This window comes from Sinohyriopsis cumingii, chromosome 17 (assembly GCF_028554795.1).
Source record: "Sinohyriopsis cumingii isolate HCF-2022 chromosome 17, ASM2855479v2, whole genome shotgun sequence".
NCBI lineage: Eukaryota > Metazoa > Mollusca > Bivalvia > Unionida > Unionidae > Sinohyriopsis > Sinohyriopsis cumingii.
The window spans coordinates 39,878,589-39,898,751 of NC_142977.1; the positions used below are offsets into that span (position 1 = coordinate 39,878,589).

Sequence of the window (20,163 nt, forward strand, 5' to 3'; positions counted from 1 at the left end):
AAGTTAATCTGAGTTCGTCCATGCTGCCCATGTGGGGATAATGCAAGCAGATAAAAGCTTTTGTCATGAGTGAACACAATGATAATGATACCTGGATTAAGTGTTTCAATTTTATTCAGTGTGGCTCGGTAACCTGCACAAAAAATTTGATATCATCAAAGTCGAGTTTACTCAGGTGTTGCTGGTATTTTTGAAACAAGTCTTGATTATCTCTAGCTGGATATAATGCCAATAAAATTGATCATTCAAAACTATTATCAAAATTCTTTACGTTAATCAGTGACCTTGGAGGGACCCACTTTGGGACTGCTATGTGGCTGGATCCAAAAACAGTATATGCGGTGAGAAAAGTACCTCAACTTGGGCACATCTATCGAGATCCCATCCCAATCCTGCATTGGTGTATTTCTCCAATGTTTCAAGAATATTTTCTATGCCTTTGTCAGTTTCACTGCTGATGATGATGCAGTCTTTGTAGTTCAGGATTATGCAGTCACCACTCTGAATCAATGGGTTAGTAGTTTTAAATCCATCCTTGTCAAGTGGCATAACCAAATGCATACTAAGGACAATGTCTGCTTTAACACCAGAGTGACCACAGTTTTGTAACACTGCTATGATTCCAGGAATAATATTTGTTAATAGTAGTAGGGCATCTTTACCTAGTTTATATGTGGGTAGGATAGTTGCCACATTATTTTCTAATCACCACTACTTCATACATGCCAACCCCTGGTGAGGAAAAAGTGTAATCCAAGAGGACAAAAAGAGTAATCCACATCTAACATAATAAAATTCAATGAGTATATGTACAAAATGATTTTTTTTTACCCCTTCTGGTCTTTTAACATCAATTACTGCTTCTAATTTTCATATATATAGCAAGTCTCTCATATTGCATTTCAAAACACTTTGTACCAGCTGAAATTTTGAATGTTTTGCACGTCAGTTGAGAACCAAGTGCTGGGTTACAGAGCCTGGATCTGAATTCAGTTTTATTTTTGTTAACAGGACTGAACAATCTCTCACAGTCAGCATTAGAATGGTAAAAAACCAATATTCTTTTCATAACCTGACAAATAAGAGGAAATACATATCTTCCAGTTATTGGATCTTTTAGCTGGGGAAAAAGGTGCCATTGCACATCAACTCTGTCCGCATGAAGTACATTGTCAGATAGCATGCCAACTTGATACTTCAGGGGTTCTCCTAATTTATCAGCAGCCTTTCCTGCAGCAAGGTGCATCATATGTCAGGGACAACCTGATATGTACACTGATGGAGACATTTTCAAAATATAGAATGCAGCTCTTCCAGTCATCATTGATGCACTATCAGCTGAAAACCCCATACAGTTCTGCCAACTTATGTTTATTCAAAGCATTATCAAGTAAACAAAAAATGTTTTCTCCAGTGGAATCTACTGTTAATTCTGGCAATGAAAGAAGAGCACTCTGACTTTGCCCATTTTGTTGTCAAAGTCTCTTACACAGACTGGGTACAACATTTTGTCATCATAATCACTGCTCCTGTCTGTTGCAATACTAAATGGCCCAATTTTCATGGCTTCTGCAATTTTAAGCAAATTATCTTCTGCTAAACACCTAACAATATTTGATGATTTTGTTATTGCACATGCATATTTTCTGCAATTTTAGAATCAGGAAACATCCATTTGAACAAAGGACCAACATAGTCTTTTACTGCTAGGGGTAGACCATATTCTATTAAGAACTCGGTAATTAACGCCTCTGCATGTATTAGTTCTGCTTTAAAAAACAAAGTTACAAGTTACCTTAGTATTGGAGTTTACAAAATGAGCTAATTCAAGGTTTCTTTGTTTTATCATCTTGACCAATATTAAAATCCTTTTCAGACGGCCTGCAGTGGGCGTGAAGCTGCCCTAGAATTGAACGCTGTATTGTGTAATTCATGTATTCATCTTTGAATTGGTTTTTCGTCTTTTTCTAATCCATCTGTAAAATTATTTGAAAAACATTTTTGCTCTAGCACACGCATCTACTAGATTAAATTTGACTTGACTTTAGCACCAAATACCTACAGAAAGGTTCTGTACCAGATGCAAATTAGAACAAAGAATCTGCAAAGATTTAAAATTAGAAAACACAACAAGTCTCTTCTCTCCTAACTTAGCTATACAGCTGCTATAAATAGAAACCAAGGTCAAAAGTTTGAAAGTAAAACCAGAATGTTTCTTGGAAATAGGGCAGCTGCTATAAATAGAACATAATACTGTTAGGAAAGTGCATGCAAGGCAATGGAAAAGCGTACTCTTATGTTGAAGTTACACAGAAGCCATCTGTTCTAGAATACAGTCTGAAAGATTAAGAGGATGTTAATAAAATTAAGAAAACAAATTGATTTTTTGGGAAGGGGGACATACTGAAAACGCATAATAAGGATACGTTTACGTGTAAGGTGTAATTTAGTGAAAACAGCATAATGATTACACCAAAAGCTTAATGGCTGGCATGTACGCTACACGTTCGAAATTTGAATTCAGGTACTTGTGAATGCTGTGCTTTTGCATGAACAGTCGGCTGCTTTAGTAACAATAGTAGATACAAGACATTTTTGTTCATCTTCAATATTACAACGGTTTTATTCATACTCACCTAATGTCACAAAAATGTTTGCTTTTTTTTTGCACCTCTTGGTATTTGGATACTGCTTTAGCTGTTGTACCATTGTCTTATTAATAATCATCACAGTTGTTGTTGCAGTTGCAGTACAAACTGTTGGTGGTGGATTCAGTGTAATTATGGGTCTCAACAATTCAAGTATGTCAGCCTTTCTTATATGATTTGGTATGCATATTCCATGCTGCCATGCAATCTGTTTGAGCTGAGGCACAGTAGGCATTCTTATAAAAGGGGAAAAGTGTCTGTAATTATAAAGTCCGTCAATGACTTGATATAATATTTGTATTTTATTGTTTCAATCCTAGTTTTTATTTTGTTTATTTCTGTATTATTATTTTTTTTATCTGTCTGTGCAGTCACAAGTGTTTATAGTGTCAAATTATTTTTTAACATCTGATGGTATTCATGAACAGATCCAAAGGGCTGGCAAAATTGATGACTTTACTCCAATACCACATTTAAGACATAGCCATGCACCTAGACCATGTCACACCAGCATATGCGTTTTACAGTATTTGTAATGACATGATCTACTGCAGAATTCATATTTTCCAGGGTAGACACCTATGAACTTATTATGTCATGCCATGGAGATTTATATACATACATAATATGTGTTTATCTAATTGGTGGAAACACTTCTACAGTTCAGATGTATCCATGTCTTGAAAGAACAGCTACTGCTTTTTCACTCTGATTTCAAGGCCAGGTGGATAGAGAGTCCATTATGTGACTTTATGCTAACTTGAAGTGTTAAGTCAGGCTTTCTCAGATAAAATAGCTTATCATTTTCAGAATCATCAAAATCGTTTGCAAACATGAATAAGATAAATTACAGTGCACTATCAGCCCAAATGATATCAAATGACCCGTCATAACATGGCACTGCACCAACTCAATATAGGGCACATTCCGTGTGCTGCAATATCAAATTTCTTAGAGCACTGGTAAATTTCCTTAATTGTTTATGCTTCATTGCTTTCACTAATAGCATCTAAAAATTGTTGTCAATGCTTGTTCTGTTTCTCTTCTGCATCATAATACCTTCCATATATCCACTGAGATTGGATGCTATACCTATATTAATGCCCAAAAGCATTTGTGTAATTTATTTGCTCTTGGATATCTAGAATAAGTCACACTAAAATCATTTTAAAAAATTCACTTGCCTCAGATGCAGTGGGCAATTTATTCTATTTTTGCAACTCTAGTTCTTTCTCCACAGTATTCTCCAAATTCTTTTTATTTTCATTTTCTTTATAGGCCTGAACTAGTTTATTTCATTCCACTTCTAAGGTCACTCCCAAATCAATCAATTTATCAATGCAGACCTGCCAACCCTGATGAATCCATCTCAGTAAGGCAGTTGATTTTTCCCCATAAGATTGACCAGTTTTCAGTAAGGTGTAACAAAATATCAATAACTGATATTGTAATGCTGGAAAACATAATTAAAAGTTCAATGCACTGATGATAAACATTATGTTCAACTGAAAAGTTTGTTAAGTAGGTGTTGGGTTTATTTACCACTAGTACAGTTGCACAAACTCTATTTCCAAACCCTATGCAGCTCAGTGGCTTGCTGCTATCTCTCAACTTGACATAATTCTTGGAAATTCTCTTCCATTTCACATGGCGACAGCAATCATATCTCCCGCCACAAGACACACTCAAATTGGCACATGATGTCCAATAAATGTAAATGTGTCCTTTCCAGCTTTTATTCACAAGAATCTGAATACTCTTTTTTATTCTTCTGTGTTTATTATTAACACTTTTCTACAAGCTTATTTTCCCTTTCATCTTAAACATGCATCACTTTCTGGTAGCGATTTAAAAAATTTCTATAATCAACAGTTTGATCATGCAGACGCTTCGCATGAACAAATAGGTGCAATTTAAAGCATCTGGGGTGATGCTGTAAAGTTAGTCTGATTCCCTGATTAATTTCACTAATTCTAAGATGAAACACGGATCCAAATAAAACACAGATGAACCAATATTCCGGATTTTTTGGCAATGTTCATTTTCCCGTAGTTTTTGCTAGTATGCCATAAGTCTGCATTTTAAGGGTAATTTTCTTAAGACTTATGGCAAAATTGTAAGAGTTGGCAGGTATGTCAATGTGCTCCAGTAATGTCTCTGAGAACACATATAGCATCTTTTAAGCCTCTTTGATCAATCTATTTGATGCATTCAATCGATAAAATAAGTATTTTCAGTTTATCCGTTACATGTTTGATATTCCAGCAATTTGGTAATACCACTGTTAGAGACCTCCATAAATTCCTTCACAATATTTTGAGAATCAATCTGATTTTTTGCTATTTATATATTAATCAATGCAGCAATTCATCAATATAAAATATTCTCAGCTGTGTTTCTTTGCCAGCACACATTCCATGTTATTGCAGAGAAAATCAATATGTAGCCTCTGTGCAGTACATTTACCAATCAAAACAGCTGCTGCAATAGTAATTTCCTGTGGGTCTGCAGTACTGTCTGCAACAACATCCATAACCAACACTGTAGTGATAAATTGTGGTTTTTGGGCACTGATATACATCATTGACTCTAACCTCCATTACAGGAATATTTTGTGGATTGTTAATGCTAATCCTCTATGGGTTGCACATGGCATATTGATCACCTAAAAAATCTTAAAGGGTAGAGGCTGTGACATGTATCAGGGATCCAATGGAGCCAAAAAGGCAAAACACACTTTGCCACTACTGCAGTAATGTATACAAAAGCATACAATGATGAAATCTGTGACCCTTGTTGCATGGCAGACACTGAAAATAATTAAGTTGCATACACTTCTTGCTTGATAACTAATGCACAACAAGGTCCAAAAATATAGACCAAAGCATATGCAACAGCACAAGATTCCAAGGTCCCTATGAAAAACTCTGGCAGGGATGGACATTAATAGTGAAAAGAGATAGCATGTTGGTGTGTGTTAAATGGCAGAATACTCATATAATCACAGTGGGTATAAGTGTCAATAAATAGCATTTTGCTATTGAAGTTTTTGCTTTCTGTATAAATTACCATTAACATAACCGTTCTTTGAAAGATTGTTAATAACATTTCTCGAACAGGTACATCACATAATTACAAACAAAAATGTTGTCACATTTTGCATGTGAATGTAGATCATTCTAGTGCTGCTGCTGATTTCCCATGTAGATTTTTTGTTTCAAAAATAATGTTATTTCAATAAACAACGTCAAAACTCATGCTGTTTTCTTTTTTTTTTATTCTACCCAAAAAATATTAATGGTACGATTTCATTGCAGATTAAATGTCTCATTGCCAATTCATGGCTTTTAAGTTCAAGTTCAATTCAAACTCTGGATCTCACTTCTCCATAACGAACCCTATCAATGAAACTAATTATTTAACGTAGTGAGTATGCCCTTTGCTATCTCTGATCACATTTGAGAATAATTAAGATAAACCAATGAAAAATTATACTTATCGACATTACTTACTTATTAATATTTCAGTGTTTTAAATTAAGTGGTCAATTAAAACAAGTGGACTTGACACACACACCCCATGATTGCTAGCTATTATGGAGGTAAAATTTGCTTGACTTTTCACACTTTTTTCTTCTTCTGCCTCTTTACTTGATATGATACAAAAGACATAATGTGACACTATAAAGCAGGTCTACTTTTAAGTTATGTGAAAAAAGCAACTAACATTTCTCCAAGGCACAGATCAAAACTCTGCACTTTTATAGGTTCTTGTGGAAATGCTACTGGACATCACTTTGATGGTCTATTGGTATTTTTCATGTCTGAATGATTACACTGAAACCAATTTAAAAGCCCAAAATTTTAATCACAAAATTTCACTTGACAGGGTTTATATAATTGGTATTTATTTCTTAAACTGTTCCCATTTTCACAAATCAGTATTTTGTTGTATACTGTAATTTGCAGTGTACTGAGAATGTTAAAAAAAAAAAAAAAAAAAAAAAGAAATTTCTATATACCAGTCCTTATTAAAGGTTGTTGATTTCAAGATACTAATTAGAAAATTCAGGGCACTAATGTAAGTGATATATCAAGGATTCATTTACCAGTTTTATTGTGATGTTCAGATGGGTCTATATATATTTTATAATAAGTATCCATTAATTTCCAATCCCTTGAAAAAGTGTGATGGAAAACTTAAAATACTCAGCCATGAACTTGAAGACAGGATCTTTAATATGGTACACAAAATATCTTTTAATAATGATGCATTAGTATATAAAATTGTATCCCTTTAATCTCAAATCGTTTGTTGGGGGGGGGGGGGCGGGCGTCAACAGCCCATCTTCAAGCATGGGGCTTACCATAGGATAAATGCAGTACTAAGACTCCCCTATACAGAAAGATGTAGACAAGATCTTAGTCCAGCAGCAAATACTGGCATCCTGAAAGCAGACTCGCACTACAAAGGGCTCTGGGAATGGAATGTATTTCCAACAACCATGTTAATCAAGGCATGATGCTCACTAAACTGTGCCTAAAAGTTTTAAAATGCAAGCAACTCACTAAACACAAGGCACCAGCAGATCATGAGCAATGCTGCTGACTGGAAAACATAGGTAGAATGATGAGTAGCATAGACCCTGATCTACCAACACAGCAGGATGAGCAATCTCATCCTTCTGACAGAAACTATATTAGATATTATTTGTATTCTGAACACTTACTTTTGCCCGAGCTTCACGTGCTGCCTCTGCCTCAGCAGCCATACCTCTCTGCATATCAACTGGTAGACGGACATCTTTACTGAAAAAGAAAAGAAATTTCAATTATATGGCTGGATGAAAAATGATGGCATGCCTGTCAACCCCCCATTCACTGGTAATTCAAAATTAAATGCCGAGATGGTGAATACTGAATCTATGAACTATTTAAGACTTTATTTTGATGATGAGTTATTGCATTTGATAGTAGATTTAATAAATCATTATGCAGAGCAGAGAGTTCTTGGGGCAGACTTGAAGGGAACAGTCGCATGAAGAAATGGCAGCCTGTGACACCTGAGCAGCTAAAACTCTTTTTTTGCAGTGATTATAGCAATGGGTTTGGTACATAAATCTGATCTTGATTCCTACTGGGCTACTGATGATGTGCTATCAACCCCATACTTCAGCCCAAAAATGAGTATGGGATAGATTTCTAGCTATTCTAAGCAATTTACACCTGGCAGACAACGAGAACAATCAAGGTGACCCTTTACACAAGATCTGCCCAATGACTGAAAAAAAATGAAGCATTTGCTGAGGTTTATTCACCAGCTATGAACCTCAGTTTTGATGATATTAGAATAAATAAACAAGTGAAAAATTTTCGTGAACATTTATTGCTGACTCTGGGGGTCTAAAATTACCTCCGACATTCATGGAGTTGATGTTTACAAAACTTTTACCTTTCCTTTACCTGTGAATTTCACAATTTAGATATAACATTGTGACAGACATTACATGTACATGGTTGAACTCCCGTATATACTCGTGGATAATCTGAATAATTTAGGAAAAAAAAAAAGGCCAGGAAGTGGGGGGGGGAGAGGGTTTTGGCTTATACACAGGCTAATGTGTAAACTGGACAATTTTTAGGTCTTTATGTTGAGTACTGTAATGGCTGTAAATCTTGAGACATGAAACAAAAATTTTTTCCATGTCCTAAGACATAGGCATGTACAAAAAAGTAACTTTCGGTGACCAGACAATTTTTAAACTGTTATAAAGTACTATGATTGATTTTGTTATTATTTTGCATGTGCATATTTTCTGATTTCTCCAACAAGAAGTTAAATAAAAGTAAATACAGACTTCATAATTCGTGGGTGGGTTGAGTTTCCCTGGGGGACCATGATGAACTATAATGTACAGTACTTACACTGTGCAAAGCATGCATAACGTCACTTAAATCCTTACTTATTCCCAAATATAGATGCAGATTTTGCTTTAATCATTGTTTCAACCAAATTGCATTCTTCCAGATAACATTTCAGCTAGTCCTTAATAGCTGTTTCATTTACGTTAAATCACGCACTCACAAGTTACTAATTTTCAATGTTATAAGCAATCCTACAAATTGAAGTAATATTTTTAAAAAGGTACGCACGTTAATTTGTACAAGGCACATGACCATCGTAATTCACGAAGAGTGGTAATAATAAAGGCTAAAATTCTAATAGAAATCAACCAAGATAAACATCAATTAATTTTAGTTTTGTGTTTTAGCTGAAAAAACATAACTTTCCACACAATGGAAAGCTTGATGTTTCGGTGTCTCCTATGTTGATAGTTGGCAAATTTGTCTTTCTTTCTGTGGCAGCAGTACAGGCGGGTTAATCATTAAAACCCTGAAACTGGCTTGTGATAAGAGGGAATTTCTACTAATAACTATACCAGTTTAATATATATACGGTACAAAAATGCCAGGTGTTCACTTGTGTAAGTTTCCTTCGTGGGAATGGAGATATAGCATATGGAGTTACAGCATTTGTAGTGATCATTCATGGGATTGAAATTAATTGTGGACGATTTTATTGTTGTGGTTTATTTTTTTGTTCTGGTTTATTTTTGTATTTTTGTATTATAGTAGCAGTTAAAAAAAATCATTAATTTACGTGAATAATGTTTAAATTTAACATTCTATTTAGGGAAGAAGCGAATTCTTTATAGTGAAATAATTATTTCATCACAACAATAATTCACAGGTGATACAACAGAACATGTAGGACTTTCCTTGTTTAGAACAAATGAAAATCGAAGACATAATGTAATAATCAAGAGTTCTCTGCAAAAAGCGGAAGATATTATGAAATCAGGTGGTAAGCATGGAATGACCCCAAAAATCGGGATTTTTTCTCCTCCTGGCGTGAAAGTTGAGAGGTGTGGTGTAAGGTCGCCTACATCAAAGCAAACTACAACTCAGCTTTTACAGTATTAGCATAATTTTTGAAGCATTATTTCTGAAACTTGATAAGAAAACAGAAAATTAAATAAATTACTTTTCAAACAAGTTTATACTATTTCTTTTTATTAATCATGTATGCCAACCTCGAGATAAGTATACATGTATTTCTTTTAAATACAAGTTTGCCTAAATAAATGCATTTAGAACTTACCTTGTGCATCTTGAAATGCCTTGGAGTTGTAAGTCGGCTTATACGCGGGTCATGCACTTTTTAGTGTTTATCCCTGTTCAGTTTGGGGGTAGGCTTATATGCAAATGGGCTTATACGCAAGTATATAGGTACTAAAGAATATAATATTTCTTAGATATATTTGAACTTTTGCATTAAAAAAAAAACAAAAATACCAATGAAATATAATCGTAACTTGTCATTTTACCTGTATTTGCACCTGTACATGCAAATATGTTAAACTTACACATGTGCCTTGATGCTAATCTTAAAGTTTAGACATCCACCATCATTTTTCATATAGGGTTTGTGTATCTATTGTGTATATTTATTGAAATACATGCAATTTAAAAACTGTGCAGTTTTCTTCTTTTTTTCTCAAACAATTCAGCACTGAGGGATCTTGTACTGCAAAATAATATAGCACTTTAAGGGTTAAGCTGATATACACGTAGTACTGATGATATGCTGAGATATATCACTGTGTCTATGCTGTACGGTCATTCTTGATAAGCTTACATCCTAAAATAGAGATTTTATTTCAAGACATATCTCTTCAAAACCCATTAAAATACATTTCTTGATAAACTTACTGTTGGTAAATGGACAACCTGAACATGCAATTTCTCATGCAACACAGAAACATGCTCTTGTAGCAGCTTCAATGATGAAGTCTGCTCTCTTAAAGACAATTTCTGTTGTGACAAGAGGTTCTTCTTCAACTCTCAACTTTAATCTTGTCAACTAACCAAAAGATTTCCAATACTTTGTCTCATTATGCCATTAAATGTTATATCTTTTAGCACAGAAAGTGAATCACAGCACACAAAATATAAGTACTTATTATATTAAAAATTATATATATTTCTCAGTCCACTCTTATTTAAATGGTCTGTTCTTGCTTTACATTCCTCTTCTTACAGTTGCCCATTATGTTGGACAGAGATGTTATATAAACTATAAAAAAGACACAATCATGACCACATAGCTACAACACTGTAAATTACACACACCCAACCCTATACATACACAACAGCAAGGCAGAAAATCACTGGTTAAGAATGCACAACATTATATATGTCTGCCAAACAAAATATAGTAGAATGTTCTGTCTTATACAATGTTCTTTTTTTAATTTTCATATTATTATGCCATCTGGTGTTGAGAGCATGTAATCTGGTCTTAAGAGTAAAAGTCACATGGTCAGCATGAGATTCAATCCACCATTTCTGTAAAGCACTAGGGAGCTAATTTTTTAGCTCCAGTGTTTTCTAGTTCAGCCCGCTCTCATTGTGCTGCCTTGCAAAACTGAGTACTTATTAATGTGGTTACACTAGATTCTTTAGAAATTATTTAAATAGTAAGCTTGTATAATATGGTTTTATCAGTGAATTCCTTGTGGCAATCATACATTCTGGAGAAAACCATTCAAATGTGAATTTTGCCATTTGTGTATTTTAGACTAATAAAAGGGCCCTTCAACCATTTGTTGTAACATTAGTAGTTTCATTTGATGGTTAATTGCAATGTGTTTGAAGGCATGCAATGATGATGCAAGACTTAAGTAAATCAGTATCAGAGTCATTGTTAATACATACCCGTACAGAAAAATCTCACCAGTTCACATGAGCTGTTCATAAGCTGCACATGAGAACCTGGTTAGAAATGTATACAAATTGGGTAGATTTTGCAGGCTCATGTGTGCAGTTTGTTAGATCTTGTGAGCCAAGGAAAAACTAACCTGATTCTCATGTGTGCAGATTTTGCTCACGTGAGAATCTAACTTTTCTTGTGAGAAAGTAGAACTTAGAAAACATTCTTTTCCATTACATACAGCCATGTTTGAAAATAAGGCAGAGTTCTAATTTCTCACGTGAGAAACTTGGACTTTGATTCTGATTAAACACTTATTTCAAATTTATTCAAAGTTGGATTTTCTCATGTGAGTTATCACATGAGCAATTTGGACTTAAATATTTTGTGTAAATGTTGAATGTCAAGCATCTCCATTATTGTCAAATAGACATCATTTCTATTTTGCACTTGCTGCTGCTTTGTTTTGTTTTTTAAATTTTAAAACATTTTCAACTTATTTTCTCACAGTGAGTTTTAATCTTATTTTGACCCAACAGGCTCCTTGTATTTGAACATATTAAGGTTCATTTCACTGTTCATAAAATGAAACAATTCAGAATTAAGGTCTCGTATAACCAGACTACCCATTAAACTTTAACAGCTGTCAAAGAATAGAGTTAATAACTTGCATACTGATTGTGGTTGATGTTTAATAAAGTAATCCGTAAAAAGGTGAAATGTTTCTCTCCCCAAAATACAGTTTACAAATATAAAAACATATGATGCAACACCTTTATTCACAAACTTCTAAAACCCCACTATAAAATTGTAAAACAAATACATAGCCACATATCTGGAAAAAAAAAACACTAATGCACAGTCCTTTTGGCCTAATAAACTCTCAAGTCATTTTCCAGAAAACTTGGAGAATTACATAAACTACATCATTTTCTTCCATACCTAACGTTCGCCAAAAAGTCAATACAATCGTATACTTACTGAATTGTGTAATTCGGCTTTGGGGTCATCCATTTAGTACGTACGCAAAAATCTGGCAAAGCTTGCCCCCTCCCCCCCCGTACGCATGCATACTTTTTTTTTACGCCCCCCCCCCCGCATATGCATGCTTGCTCCTCTCCATATTCTATAAAACGGCCTATGTTTAATCCACACAGAAACCATAAAGGATTAATAATATTAACGTGTTTAATAAAACATTGTCCACCAACGTTGAATGTCTGGCATCATAGAAATACGCGGGGTAACATTAAACATTTTGTCTAGTGTCCACTAAAATTCAAACGCCGACTGAACAGTCGACCAGGTTATGTATAGGACAAATTATTATCGAGGTTTCACCCGAACACCGTTTCCTGTTCATATGTACATTATCAGTAAAAAAACAAACATGTACTGTACATAAAATTTAATAAATCCGTAAGAAACTGCCTAATCCAGTCGTGTTTGGTTGTGTAGCTGTTTTGCACTGGTTTACATGTGTATATTCTTGGCAATGGAAAATTTTGCTTATTTGCAGCCTTTTAAATGTTCTGATCGTGTCATTTCAAAGTTTATAAAAGAAGTTTCCTATTGAAATAATCACAAAACAAATCACTGACATTTCTGTTAACTTTTCTGTGACCCAGCTTATCAGAGTACACGGTGGAAGAATCGACTTGTTAGAACTATAAGAGTGTCCTATGGGGCATGGCTCGGCACAAGCTACTGTAAAAACATCAAAATTAACTAGGTCTATATTAATTAACTTATAAATAATATAAATTCACTTATAGCTCAGTTTTTATGAAACATCAGATAATAAAATAGCATTTATTTGATATATAAAATATAACATTAAGAAATACCCGAGTACCTGTGTACAAAGGAGTGTAAAACCAGAGGGGCTCGCATCGTTGGTTACAATTTAAATGCCAGTCATACAGCAGTATAAAATAATAAAAGTATTATTTTTATACTACATGTATGACTGACTTTTATATTGTAATCAATGATACAAGCCCCTATGCATACAACAACATGTTTACTAATAATTTACCCTTTATGGCGCCTCAGATGAACTCAACACATGCTGGATGTTGACCTACAGTGTACATGTAGAATAACACATTTAAACGAACAGACAGAAATTTACGCGCGAGCCATGTTCTCTTAGCAAGGGCCACGCTGTTTATGAAGAAAGTTATTTAATATTCTCCTGCAACATGTTTGGTCTTAAAACTTTCTGACAGCAAGAGTGTGGACATTATTAAAATATAGAAACCAACACCAACATCTAAAGATGTCCACGTCGGTACTGATGTTATTGTTAATCATAATGTCCAGTACGAAACATAAGACGTCGACGTGCTGTTAGGGAAGATTCAAGGATTATCAAAGACTGGTTCTTTGCCGAGAAAGAGGTAAGTTACTTTTACTCATTTCTTTTTACAATTTTCGCATATATTCTATATTCATTCTGATCAAAGTGGATAGCCTGAATCATCGACATCATAAGTATAAGCATACATTCGCATGGTCGTTTAAAATTGAGCCAAGGGTTTGTTTCAGATTTTACTTAAAGATAATAATCCAACCTCCTGTTTCTAAAAAATTATATCTACACCACACTATCATCAAATATTTAAGCCTTCCACAATTCAACTGCGACCATGTCTGGCTCTTACCCCCACCCCCAATAATAATGCGGGAGCCTCAGTGAGGAGCACTTGCATTACCGATTGAAACAATTTGTACAAACATAAATGTTCTTCGTATTATTTTATTGCTGATTGGGTGGAGCAAGATCAGCGTACATGATTGAGAACCAAATGCAGTAGCTTAATTCATGATTTTATTCCTAAAAGACATTTGCCCTGTCTGTCAAATATTTTGATTGGTAAATTTAAAATAGAGATTTAATTGGATAAGGATTACAGCTTTTCTTAATGCTTATATACACTAGGACTCTTTTGCCAACCAAATCGTTTTCTCATTTCAGTGCATTCTTTCTGTTCTGCATAGATTAAAAAAAAAGATCAATTATACTAATTTTTATCTTTTTACAGATTAAACTTCACGAAGGTCACAAAATTTAATCAACACAACAAAGTTAGCAATCATTTGAAAGAAGTGCAAAATATTGACAGCAACAGGAAGAAGTCAGACAAAACCCCATTGCCATGCTAGAGGAAATTCAGACTCCAGTAAAGGGTATGTATAAGACGCTTCAAATCTTTTGATGTAATACACATGATAACATGTGCATTTCAGACTTTAAAATTTGACCCCCAATATATTTTTTTTCAAATATAAAAATTGGAAACCAGATTTTGAATTTCTTTATACAGTATATTGCAAATATACATATTTTGGAAAAATGTATCCAAAAAGTTTTGAAGAAATCTTCCAGAGGACTGTTCCAGAAGTAGAGATGTCAATTTTTTTAAAATTTCTACTGTGTACCCATCATTCCTAACGATTGGTTACCAGAGTATACAATCAAAAGGAAATTGTATTAAATGTGAAGCTGAACTGCTTAGTTGTAGGTTCACATGTTCCAATCCCAAAAAGAGCTGTAAGCATAATTATTACTAACATAAGTGGCAAAAATCATAATCTGAGCACAACAAGAGTATAAATTACATGCCATTATAACAGAAAACTGTATGAAAAATGTATATGCAGTTATAATTTTTGTCACAAATCAGCTGAACTCGTGTGGATTAGTAGTATGGATGAGAATAGACACAAAATAAATTGATAAATTATTTGTGCATAACAGTCATTTCGACTAGTGTACATGTCTACAGTAACTTTTGCGAATCGTCATAAAGTTCATAAATGTTGATGGTTGTATTATCCTCAACCTGCCATGGTTCATCCCATAACGACGGTCCAGTGCAACATGTTTTTAAGTTTAACAAAATCTCTTTTCTCTAACATTTTTCAGTTACATAACATCCATCAGCTGCACTGATACATCCTGGGTTATTTTTGTTGTTGCTTTTTCTTTTTTTAAAAAATGATATCTGGTGCCACTTATTTTCGATTTAAGCTGAACTGCTATGTGTGTAGTATCATAATAGAATGAATCTAGGGCAAATGGTTTCACATTCAAGAACCTGTCTGTTTTCTTGGAACTGTTTGATGTAAAATTCATGCAGAAGTTACCAATACTTTAATTTTTATTTGATTTTTTCAAAACTGCTATTAAGTAGCAAACTTTTTTTGATCTTTATATTTCAGTTTGTATAGTTGTCCATTTCATTCATTTTTTGTCCTAACATGGTGGTATAAGAAGTGCATGTTACAGTAGCCAAGTTAAACCAGACATTCATACTGTGCTTAATTTTATTTGACCCAGATAATGTCAGGTTATTATCAATGGGAGAATACCCGGGTACACATTGGCATCTTTATCCAGAAGTAGTCAAATTTGGAATATGCAACGTGACTTGCAGATTTCTCGTCGACAGTGCAGTTTATATGTTTGCTTCTGAACTATGGTAATTCTATTGGAAGAGCAATTTGACTCCTCGTCCAAAGGATGAATTTTCAGACTGGGTTGGCTGCGTAAGTGTGTCCTTGGGAAAACAGTTGGCTCCTATTTTCACAGTGTGATAAAGTGCCATCTAATCCAAACTACAATTATGTATTTTGCCTTTACCTTGTAAAACAAATCTTCAAAAATCCACCTTACAGAATGTCTCAAATGCTGTGATCAGAAAAAAAAAACTTCTTCCAACTTTTGCATTTCCATTTCAGGTTTCATTTTTTAACAGTTCAAAACTGAGCCTGCTAACTTAAAGTCAGTGGTCAACAGGAAGTGCATTGATTCAAAGAGAACAATCTCCAAGTGAAAATATTGTTGCAGACTGGCAAATAATGAAATTCAGAAGCAGGAATGTCAGTTACACGTTTTGCTTGCTTTGAATTTTCTGGAACAGTGAAGAATGGTCTTCATGTGAAGCAAATTTCCAGCAGTATCTTTCATTATGACCTTAAAGTTTTTAGAATAAATGTGATGTATTAATATAACAGGTACATACATACATACATACATACATACATACATACTCTAGCTGTCTTACCTTATTAGAAGATCACTAATCGAACTCAAATTATATGATTATGATTACTAGATTTGAATATTGATCTTACTCTGTTTAATTCTTGTAAAAGATGTATGTATTCAATAAAAACTAAATACTATAGTTGTTTTTTGTTGTTTTTGCTCATGTGAGCAAGATGTTGCTCACGTGAGCAGATCTTGCTCACATGAGCGAGGAGTGGCTCATGTGAGCAGATCTTGCTCACGTGAGCAAGATATTGCTCTTGTTAACAATTCCTGCACATGTGATTTTCTTATTAGAATCTATTTGCTCACATGAGTTCTACCTAATTTGCATGTTAAATTGCACATGAGACTAACCTGAGTTAGATCTCACGTGAGAATCTCATGTGCAGAAGGGTAGGCAGTTTTGGTGTGGGATAGCATCATACACAAATTTGTATATTTTATGTTCAAGTTTAAAGGTTAAAAAAACACACTACATTAATTATTGCATGGATGCATAAATATGCATGCCCTCAGTATTCAAATGATGTGTAATGAATACGGTATCTCCTTTTGTTTTCTTTCAGTTTTCCCAATTATACAACAGTCTGTGTTAAATGTACATGTAGAGTTTGAATAAATTCTAATAGATTCTGATAATCATTCCTCTCTTCGTATGTTTCATTGGAACTGTGTTTTGCTGACTGTTTAGTCATGCAGTGTTATGTGTGATGAGGACAGAATAACATTAACGCACTAAGACAGAAATGGAATGGTCAGTTGCAAAGCAGAAGACTGGTTATATGGATGTTTGTAACAAATATGTTACTGAAGGCTAAGATGTTATTTCTCTGGGCAATATTTGACAGATATGAAATGAATCAGCAGTGTCATTCTATGCATAAAGATTTAAAATAGGATGGACAAAACATATCAGTGGACCACAAGGTAAACCATGCGCATATGCACCTCTGAACCACAGTAACTGGTACCTGAAACACTAATTGATTACACTTACAGTAACAATGCTGACAGCATTATAAAAGTTGCAATTCCCCAATATGTGATTAGTGATTATCATATCCTATATGCTGTACAAAAAAATTAACTCAAAAAAGGAGAACCTATGATCACAAATATATAATGATGTGATTCAATCTACAACCATTCCTTAAAGAACTGAATGATATCCCTTGATAAATAATTGAATCTTATGATGACACATAGATACTCTTGACATTTTGATTGTTGTAAGTTCATATAATCCCTTCAAATCTTAGAATTTCAAACCAAAACCTTGTTTTGTCAAAGCAAACCTTTTAGTAGCTGGAACCTTGTAAGGCTGTGATGTAGATGCTTGTGCAGGTAAAAATAAGTCTGTGCATCTATACTATACACAACCTGCAAGATACCAACTACTATAAATAGTAAAATTAAAAAGGGATATAACTACATTGAAAAAATTCTCTGAATATTAAAACTGTAAGTAGTATATAGACTTTATAGCAACAAATTCCAGGTTCTTTTTGACAATGTGAGCCATAACATGACCTCTCATGATAAAATTCTATGTGTATTCGTAGATAACAATCTTACTTGGTCTATTCACATTAAACTCCTTTCAAAAAAGGTTAATTCTTATCTCTGGCTACTGAGGAAAATCAAAACATACATTCCTCTTCAGTATAGGGTCATTTTTTATAAAAAGTTATATTCAGCCATGTCTGGATTATTGTGATGTAATCTGGGGTAATAGTCCTCTAATTCAAACATAACAACACTTTTAAGACTCCAAAAGATGGCTTTCCATTTAATTCTACATCAATGTATAGACAATTTTCAGGATGCAATGAATAATAATTAAAGATCTGAACAATATATGAAAGAATATTTCTTAGAAAGGCCAAATTGATGTATAAAGTATCCAGAAAAGCCATTCCTGTCTATCTAAGCAATATCTTTCACCAAAGAGATGCTGATTTTACTCCAAATTTACGGTCCATAAGAAGTAAAAATTACATTATACCAAGGCCAAAGAAGGAATTGTTTAAAAGAGTTTTCAGTATGCTGGTCCACTGATATGGAACAACATTCCCAGTGACATAAGGCAGGCTCCTAGCACTTCTTTTCATAATCAATGTCTCAAATGAATGAAATCTTTAAACAACTGAACAGTTCTAGTACAATAAATAGTCTGTCTGCTTTTCTGTAATTCTGCATCATTTTCACAATTGAATTTTTCAATGCAGGATGATGTTTTGTATATGTTTATGTGTTCACAGATGTGTGCCTGTGCATGTGTTCCAGGCACGATACTTTGATTTTTAAAATCACTTAATTATTTAGTGTCAAGCCAGACTCTTCACATCATGTTGTATATACTGTATGTATTGTACATAACTGATAGAAGGCCTCAAGGCAGATTAGGTCTGTAACTAACTGAGTTACCTTATCTAAATAAAGTCTTTATTTTATAATTTAATTAGTTAAATGTAGTTTAAGTAACACACAGTGCATCCTTCTCTGGCTCCTAATGCTGGGCCCCTCTTTGTCTACTATGGTTCTCTGCCCAGACATGATGTCATTGCAGCCAATATATATATATATTAATAAGCTAGTAACTAAATTTAGATACGCTGTCATGTTGAACCAATCAGATAACTGAGTTGAAGCATGTGATCAAACATTGTCAGTTAGGCATCATTCATATAAATGATACACCTGTAGAGATGCATTCCTTTCAGTGCAGATGCTGCATTTACTTTTTAACATTATTTGCAGAAAGAAACAGTCATTCTTCTGTTTGCTGATACCACATGTTACTTTCCATCTTTTGGGAATCACATGTTTATTCAACTCACAATGGCTTCTCGTATATCAAGACCAATTGTTAATTGTTTGACCAGCATTCGCAATACAGAACTTAACCAGGGCACCATCACTGCGACAAATTCAACTTGGCTGGACATTCCAGAGTATTAGACTGCATCAAAATATTGGTTAAACAGTTGTATGAGAAGAAGAAGAAGAATTTACTTTAGGCAGCTGATTCTTTATGTTCAAGAGCATCATAACATAGCCTGATGGGTGTTTCGTGTCTTCAAATAGCATAGTCACGTGACCTGCAAGCAGCTGATAGACCATGTGATCCAAACATGTCGGACACGGCAGCTGTGAAGCAACAGTTAGCCGAACTACAATCATCTGTCGACACAATCTTCCATAATGACCGTGATATCATCGCAAGGTACAACAGCTTCACAGATTCATGGTTTCATGGGTATGCGGTGGTGGCGCTGCAAAATACGGCAGTTACATTAGCCGAAAGTAATCACTCCTTGATGGACTCTAAGTATATTGGCACGAGGGAAGCACGGATCCATCAGACACATTATTCTTTAGGCATGCAGAATCATTGCTGCCAGATGGCCCCATCTTTGAAATCAATGCAGCGCTAGAGGAATAAAACTTCCATCTCTTCTGTGATGGTCACAACATAATCTCAGACCTGTTTGGCATTTGAGTTAACTGCAGCCAACCTTGTTTAAACAATCAACAGATATGTGGCGGAGTCCTTGCCGATCATGGAGATAGTGCATCCAAATCATCGCTAACAAATTCCAGAAGGTTCACAGATTCTTCCAGGATGACAACACTGGCTTAGCAACCTACTTTCTGCCATATTGCGAGGTCACCTAGAATAAT

At 34.4% G+C, this 20,163-nt stretch overlaps 1 protein-coding gene across 1 annotated transcript in view; it reads right to left on the minus strand.

Annotated features, from left to right (window-relative positions):
* LOC149778469 (mechanosensory protein 2-like) overlaps nt 1-20,163 on the minus strand; it is an 84,949-nt gene that overhangs the window by 15,469 nt on the left and 49,317 nt on the right. The window contains exon 6 of the mRNA XM_089939331.1: nt 7,378-7,456. Coding sequence (XP_089795457.1) covers nt 7,378-7,456 — 79 coding nt within the window. The remainder of the gene's footprint in view (nt 1-7,377; nt 7,457-20,163) is intronic.